This window comes from Mesitornis unicolor, unplaced genomic scaffold (assembly GCF_000695765.1).
Source record: "Mesitornis unicolor isolate BGI_N332 unplaced genomic scaffold, ASM69576v1 scaffold12644, whole genome shotgun sequence".
Lineage (NCBI taxonomy): Eukaryota > Metazoa > Chordata > Aves > Mesitornithiformes > Mesitornithidae > Mesitornis > Mesitornis unicolor.
Window position 1 is genome coordinate 2,001 of NW_010178110.1, and position 8,268 is coordinate 10,268.

Here is an 8,268-nt window from a genome sequence, read left to right on the forward strand (position 1 = left end):
AGGAAGAAAATAACAACAATAATACTAATAATAAAACAATTATAATACACAAAAGAAGTGATGCACAATGCAATTGTTCACCACTTGCCAACTGATGCCCAGAGAGTTTCCCAGCCGTGTCCCCTGGCCAGCCTTCCCCCCAGTCTATATACTGAGCATGATGTTATATGGAAGGTGACATACTTTGCTCTTGTGAGACCCCACCTGGAGTACTACATCCAGTTCTGGGGCCCCCAACATAAGGACATCGAGCTGCTGGAACGGGTCCAGAGGAGGGTCACAAAGATGATCAGAGGGCTGGAGCACCTCCCCTGTGAGGACTGGCTGAGAGAGTTGGGGCTCTTCAGCCTAGAGAAGAGAAGGCTCCTTGGAGACCTTATTGCAGCCTTCCAGAACCTGAAGGGGTCCTACAGGAAAGCTGGGGAGGGACTTTTTACAAGGGCAGGTAGTGATAGGATGAGGGGGAATGGTTTAAAGGTGGAAGAGGGTAGATTTAGACTGGATTTTAGGAAGAAATTCTTTACTGTGAGGGTGGTGAGACACTGGCACAGGTTGCCCAGGGAAGCTGTGGATGCCCCCTCCCTGGCAGTGTTCAAGGCCAGGTTGGATGGGGCTTTGGGCAACCTGGTCTGGTGGGAGGTGTCCCTGCCCATGGCAGGGGGTGGACTGGATATCTTTAAAGTCCCTTCCAACCCAAACCATTCTATGAGTCTATGATATCTCTTCGGCTCTTTTGGGTCAGCTGTGCTTCCTGTGTCCCATCCCAGCTTCTTGTGCACTCCCAGCCTCCGATGGCAGGGCAGTGTGAGAAGCTTAAAAGTCCGTGACTTAGTATTATACACTGCCTAGCAAAAACTAAAACATCAGTGTGTTGTCAACATTATTCTCAGCACAAATCCAAAATATAGCCTTATGCTGGGTACTATGAAGAAAATTAACTCTCTCTCAACCAAAACTACACAGAGATAGTGCAAATGGCTAGCTCTGCACTGGAGAAACCAACTAATGATGTATATGTAATTGCGGCGTTATTAGTTTTTTGTTCTCTGCTTGGAGTACCCTTGCTCAGTGCCTGTTCCTGGCTCTTGTGATCTTGACCTGATGTTTGCTGAAGTGAGCTGTGAAAGCTGCAGACTGCTCAGCAGAACCTGGATTTGGCCCACTTTCAGCAGAGAATTTGGTGTCTGGACTCAAGTTGACAGAGATCAGCTGGATCAGAAACATCGTGATGGACTGACACTGTCATCCGGGTTCATCATATAGTGACAACTCATTAGAGAGGGGGACTAAGTCAGAAATCCAGTGATTACATTTCTATAAGCATCAGTGAGCTTGGAGCAAGACCTCTTCCATGGGATACCACCTCGGCACTGTGAAGAGCTCGCAGCTAGTAACCTGCTTGAAACCTTTCTTAGAGCAGCATCAAATACCAGCCTTGTTGTAAGACACTCAATTTAAAATTAGCTGATTTAATTATTTTGTTAGATTAATTTCTTAATCTGAAAGATAAATGGGAACGGTTTGATAAAAGATAGGTAAAATCTGGGTTTTATCTTTAAACTTGCCATTTTATATAGAAATACTTAGTTTTACAGCATTATCCATTTTAAGGAGGTTAAAGCTGGAGAAGGAGTAGAAGGGAATCAGTGAAACTGCTACATTTTGATTGCACTTTTATTTTTGCTCTTTTCATTCCTGATAAATTTTCACCAGATCACAGTCATATCTTTAAAAACTCTATCAAATAAAAAAATAATTTCAAACAATAATGTGCCTTCATTGTTCCTCTCCTCTTTCTCACTGGCTTCTTCAGAAACCTCATGGTTTTTGTTTCTTTTTGCTAGGTTTGAAGACATACGAGAGCCTCTGTTTCTAAGCCTTCTACTTTTTCTTTACTTCGTGTTTTCTGCATTCTTAACTGTTTCTATATTATCTCTGTTTATGGCCTGGATACGTGTGGCTAAGAATATGGTCTGTGGTATCCATTGTTTTCAACACAGTCAGGAGTGTGACCACTAGCACTGTACAAAACCACGTGGTCCTACAGTGTTGGTTTTCTGAAAACTATTAGTGTGCGATTTGGGTTTGACATGGGAATCAGGGGACACAAGATACAGAATAGCTTGGTTGTGGTTGATCAGTCCCCCCTAGTGGGACTGTCTCGAGTCAACAGATTCTGGCCAGCAGAGTGTTTTAAATCCTCAGGTTTTGTCTCCTTTCTCTGTAAAAGCAGTGCTTTTCACTTCTGTGGCAAGAGAAAGGCAATGATTTTTCATTTCTGATCTACTAAATCTCGGTCCATCTTTTCCTACATATATCCAGCGGGTTTTGGATTATTCCTTTTACCAATGTGCATCAAATTTGTTAACAGGTATTTTGTTCAACTCATTACTATTACTACTGACATCTTACAGCTCCTTTTCCCTCAAAAAACCCCCAAACAATGCTAATTGTAAACTATACTTTGAAAACATTTTCTGCAACCTAGAGAATGACTAAAGATGCCTATTAAATAATTCAAATGAAAAAAAAATCTTGATATTTCATCCTCAGCTCTGAGATTCTGTATGTGCCTAACTTCATGCCTGTTATTGTGTAAGGATTTAGTTGGCACCTTTTCTTTTGTAGTTGATCGGTCAAAGCTCAATATTGCACCAAGATAAACTGAAGTTTAAAACCTGACACTTTTTGCACTACTAGCCATTGGAAAAAACATATTTTTGTTTACTTGCATTTAGTTAAGTAAGTCAAGTTACATGATGATTGAAGATAATAAAGAAAATGAAGACCATGCATCTGAAAGAGGAAGAACAGCCATAATTTTTTCCTTGAAGAATGAAATCGGAGGACTTGTAAAAGCATTAAAACTCTTTCAGGTATGTAATAATCACATTGCTACAGTAGCTCTGTATTTTTAAATTGCAAGGAACACTACTAGAATTAATTACATCCATTTATAAGATGTGATTTCTACATTGAGAGAGTTTTGCCTTTTCCCCTCATGAAAAGAGGATTTGTTCTCATTGTTTCTACCACATATGAGAGGTGTGGGTCTGAATGTCCTGCCAGTGGCACCTTGGGGTGCTGACCCATACTGGGGTGAGTTCAGTGCCCTTGTCACTCTGCCTGGCTGGCCTGGGGGTGATGGAGAGGAACGGCAAATGCAGTCCTTTGATTGCTGGGCAGGCGCTGCTCAAGGAATATGTGCAGTGCCACTGTGCTCTGTCCTCTGGCCCTACATGCCTTAGCCTGGGGTTTTCTCTGTGTTCCTGATATAAGACATATGATTAAATATTTTTTCAAATAAAGGACAAGTGACATTTATGCCCTGAAAACTGCTGCTTTTAAATCCCTTGCTTGCTTGCGAGATAATTGTATGGTGGCTTGATTGGCATTTTGGTGAATTTCACCAGACCCAGTTGCTGATCAACTTCCTCTGGGAGGGATGAAAGAAAAAGGTCTATAAATCTAAACCTCCTGACTGTGTCTCTTGAATGTATATGAAATTGAAAGAATACAGGTTCTTTTAAATTTTCTTCTGAACGGGAGGCTTTTTAAAATCAAACCATTCCCCCCTCCAACAAGCAAACTGCTATCAGATCCAATTAACTAAAATAGCTTTACAAAGGTGGTGAATATTAAATTGAAAAACTAATTTTAGTTTTTAGTCAATCTGTTTGGAAACATTATTTCTTACAAAACAGGAGAAACATGTAAATCTGGTACACATTGAGTCACGGAAGTCCAAGAGACGAAATTCTGAGTTTGAGATCTTTGTGGACTGTGACAGTAACAGGGAACAACTGAATGAGATTTTCCAGCTCCTGAAATCCCACGTCAATTTTGTCTCCATGAACCCGACAGAGCATTTCAATGCCCTGGGAGATGGTGAGTACATAGGGCAGTTCTGACGACAATGCACTTCTCAGTGTGCTGGTTTGAAATATTTTAATGGTGTCCACCTCTGCGTTCGTGTAGTGTTTTCAGTCAGGAGCTGCCAGGTTTATGCGTCTGTGCTGTGAATGAGGTTGGTTTGGTTGATATGAGCAGGGCTGCAGTGGCTGGTGTCACCTGGGAGTACAGGCTGTGTCAGGCTGCTGCAAATTCCATATCTGTCATCTGTGCTGCTGTCCCTTCTCTGCACAGCACCACTGGCACAAATGGGAGTCCCTGCACCCGCACAGGACAATGCAGGCCAGCGTGTAGGCAAAGTCTGAATGCAGGGCTTGGCTGGGACTGTACACCATAATGGCAGATAACACTGACAGATCGCAGTTCAGTTCAGACGCTGGTAAGGGTGGGAGGTGGATTCTGCAATTTCCTTGTGTAGCTTTTGAATTAATTTTTTTTACCACTTTTTGTCATAACTGGTTACTTATGTTAGTGTGAAAGAAGTGCCTTATAATTAGGATGCTTCACATCCTGTTTACCTTTGCTCCTAGTTAAAGAGAAACCTAAAGCTCAGGGCAGCAGGAGATTGGTCCCATGTGCTTGGCACGGGGTGGTAGGCAGAGGAAGGTGAGATCTGGTGTCTTGGATAAAAACAGCTTACTTTAGCCCTAAGCAAGGGCAATTTCAATGTAAACACTCCCCCTGTCCTTTTTAAAAAAACTGAAGAGTATTGGGTCAGAAAAACTGTATTCACTGCTCTGCAGAGACCTTGGTTATAAAGTCTCTTGGGTAAAAAAAAAAATAAATAAAGTTAGTAGCAAAACTAGAATCTCTCTAAGGCTGCAGGGCTGAAATTGCTTCCCTTTCTTCCTCTTCCTCCACATACCCCTTGGCAAAGCTGAATGCTTCTGAGGTACACAACCACAGAGCAACGTTTATTTTCCGTGGTCAGTAAAGCAGGGTGGGAGGACTCAAGCCTGCTCCCACTCTGCCCAGGGACCACAGGCAAGTGACTCCTCTGCTCTTCTGCACACTTCATACCCTAGAAGATTCTCAGCAGTTTGCACAAGGAGGTCTTGTCTCAGTGGGAGCCTCTAGATACTACTCTAACATTACCAGTAGTAATAGCTAAGGGCCACAGAAAGCCCTTGTTAACTGTTTCCTCCCCTGCACACTTCGGAGCTAGCTGTGCTCTGCAGCAGACTGTGGCAGTGACCGAGGAGGAAGTGTGAGCTGTAGGCTGGTGCCAGATAGGCAGTGGACTCGCTTGTCTTATTCATGACCCTTTTAATTTATAGGTTTCGCTTGTAACCACCATAGCCATACTTGAAAGTAGCATTTCCTCCCTCAGCATGCTCAGCATTATTAATAACTTTGTGGATTCCATGTGTTCCCTAGACATGGAGAATGTTCCCTGGTTTCCGAAGAAGATCTCAGATTTGGATAAGTGCGCAAACCGAGTGCTGATGTATGGGTCTGATTTGGATGCTGACCATCCTGTAAGTACCTTTTCCCCTCTATGCTCAGTGCTTAGTGAAAAAAGTACTTTGTGGAGCTTACTTTAAAAAAGTTGCAGCTTTTCCTCCTTCCTCTCCTTCCCCTCAATGGTGCCTCACTGGGTCCAAGCACCTTCTCCTGGGAGTTTCATGTCTTTTTCCTAGTTCAGGAAAAGCTGTGACTGAATTCAGCTCCCAAGCCTTTCTGCTGGGCTTACTCTGTCAAGGACTCCAGGTCTGGGCCCTGAGTGGTCGCATACAAATTTAAAAGAAGAAAAAAAATAAAGCTGTTGTGAGGCAGGTTTGGTTCCTCCTCTTTCTTCCTTACTGTAAATGAAGCAAACAAATTGGTACTGAGGCAGTGTGAATGGTCAATCTGTACTGTAATTTAGAACAAAGCAAGTAACAAAGTTTGTATAAATACTGATATCACTAAAATGAATCCTTGTCTACTGTATGTATAGTTGCATGCATAAAAGAGCTGATCCTTACTTTGGAATGTTTGCTTAGTTCACAGTTATTAAACATTTCAGACTACAGCTGCGATGTTCCTGCCCTGTCCTCTCATTCTTACACAGCATACTTTTCTATTTCCCATCTGAAGAGACTTCAAGATTCTTGTTTTAAATTAATTTATTTACTCAGTTTGGAAACTCATTTAACTTTGTTTTTCCCCTTCCCCCTCCCCCAGGGTTTCAAAGACAATGTCTATCGCAGGAGGCGAAAGTATTTTGCAGACCTGGCTATGAACTACAAACAGTAAGCTTCACTTCCAGAATAGGCCCTCTGGGTGCTTTGAAATAACAGCAGGGTGGACTGGCAGGAGCTCACGTTCCCGGGCTCAGACCTCGCTGAGATGTGCTTGGCTCAGGAGTCAGAGCTGGAGGGGTAAAACAAAGGGAGATGTAAGAGAAGATTAAAAGGTGGACATCTTACAGCTCCCCAGGTTGCTGATCAGTCTGCGGATCAGCTCGTGGTTGCTTGGCTATTATGGCACCTGCGGCAGCGCTGACCCTCAGATGGGCAGCGATGCCAGCGTGGGCTTCCTGCAGTGTGGTGCATTTGTGCTCCGCAGTTCCTCCCCATGTCTCTGGAAATGGGTGCAACAAAGGAAGAGGGTGGACAATGCCTGCTGCACAGCTGTTTGTGCCAGATTGGACTGACCTGACTAGGGCACATTGGTCGCCTTTGCCAAGGAGAGGGAGGGGAGGCAAAACCCAATATATAGGCCATTGGCCACTGACTGTAAACTTTCTGGGAAAATGTTAATACTTGAGTTTTCTTTCCTGGTCCAAACTAGTGTATGTGATGTGCAGATAAGAAGTTTTCTCTGAAAAGAAACTTGAAGAGCTTCTGTCTTTAGAGATGAAGCTTGGGGGAGGGAGCTCTTAAAGCAGTAAGAATTTCATAGTCCAGTGCTGTAAATTCTTTTAAAACATTATTTTCATGTTGCTGGTGTCTGCTTGAATTGAGATGCCAAGTTCCTCAATTGGAAGTAACCTAGAAATGGTGGCTATCTAGAGCTCTATGGCACTGTGTATTAACGCAACTGGTCACCACAGCACAGAGCTGGTTACTGTTAATATGTTGTTAAAAGAGATTCCCTTGGGAAAGCATCTGCAGCGCTGGTTACCTGGCTGGCAGTGGAAATGCAGTGTAACACTTCCATTGCTTTCAGTGGGCTTTAGGTCATGCCCTTGCTATAATCCACTTTAATCAAGATCCTGAGGACTAAATAGGAGAGATAGACTACAGTTAATATGTTCAGACAGACGTTTGTCTCCTCTGCATAGAAGCATGGTTTTTACCTAATGTGTGTATTTAGCTGCTTCCACACATTGTGTTATTAATTTAGGAAATTCTCTTTTTCTGAAACAAATCAAAAAGATAATGGAAAGTAATTGTAGACAGGGAAATTCTACAGAGAAAAGGATGTGTTCTCAGCTCCTGAAGCTGTAAAGGTTTCGCAGGTTATTTTAAAGGTTGCTCTCAGCATTAAACACCTATGAAACTTGAGTTTTCAGGCTCCAGTGAGGTCAATGCAAAGGTTCCTGTTAGTTGATTTAGGTGGAAAAGAGAGCAAGTCCTTTGACTAAAGGCTCTCCAGAGACCAGATCTCACTGTGTATTTGACAGTGCCTAATGCAATGGGATCTTAGCCCTGACCAGGTGTCACAGCCATATGAATGTTAAATAAATGAGTAATTTGTTATTAGCCATTTGGCAAGGAATGTCCTTTCTTCCTCTTCTCCTTGCAGTGGTGACCCAATTCCCAAGATTGAATTCACTGAGGAGGAGATCAAGACTTGGGGGACTGTGTACCGAGAGCTTAACAAGCTTTACCCAACTCATGCCTGCAGAGAGTACCTTAAAAACTTACCCTTGCTCACCAAATACTGTGGGTACAGGGAAGACAATATCCCCCAGCTAGAAGATGTGTCCCGCTTCCTGAAAGGTAATGTACTAATTTTCTTAAGCAAAAGAGAGCTAAGGTCCATTGGAAATAATGCTGCTATTATATGGGCATGAAAAAGCATCTTTGGTCACTTTTGCTTGTATTCATGTTGGTTCTTTAAGAAGCTTTTTGGCCATCAGTGTTTTAATGTATTTTTGTCTTGAATATATACAAACAGTGACACTTAAGGGGCAGTGCTACCTCTGAAGAGACTATTAGGGTTGGTTAAAGAGATACCTTGCTGTATTGTGTTGGCTTTAGGCATGAAATCGTAGGAAATCCGTCTATGCAGAGGCAGGGACATTTTTACTAAATGTTCATCATTCTCAAACTTAGGCCTAATTTTTCCAGTCATGCCTAATTTTCCCACATGCTCATGAGCCAAGGTACTGCTGTGGCTTTTATGGCAGGTGTGGAAGGAATGGGG

The 8,268-nt window shown here is 42.8% G+C and overlaps 1 protein-coding gene across 1 annotated transcript in view; it reads left to right on the forward strand.

Annotated features, from left to right (window-relative positions):
* The first annotated feature begins 2,759 nt into the window (after positions 1 to 2,759).
* TPH1 (tryptophan hydroxylase 1) overlaps positions 2,760 to 8,268 on the forward strand; it is an 8,766-nt gene continuing 3,257 nt past the window's right edge. The window contains exons 1-6 of the mRNA XM_010182336.1: positions 2,760 to 2,876; positions 3,705 to 3,888; positions 4,962 to 4,964; positions 5,290 to 5,390; positions 6,079 to 6,146; positions 7,645 to 7,841. Of these exons, the coding sequence (XP_010180638.1) occupies positions 2,760 to 2,876; positions 3,705 to 3,888; positions 4,962 to 4,964; positions 5,290 to 5,390; positions 6,079 to 6,146; positions 7,645 to 7,841 (670 nt within the window). The remainder of the gene's footprint in view (positions 2,877 to 3,704; positions 3,889 to 4,961; positions 4,965 to 5,289; positions 5,391 to 6,078; positions 6,147 to 7,644; positions 7,842 to 8,268) is intronic.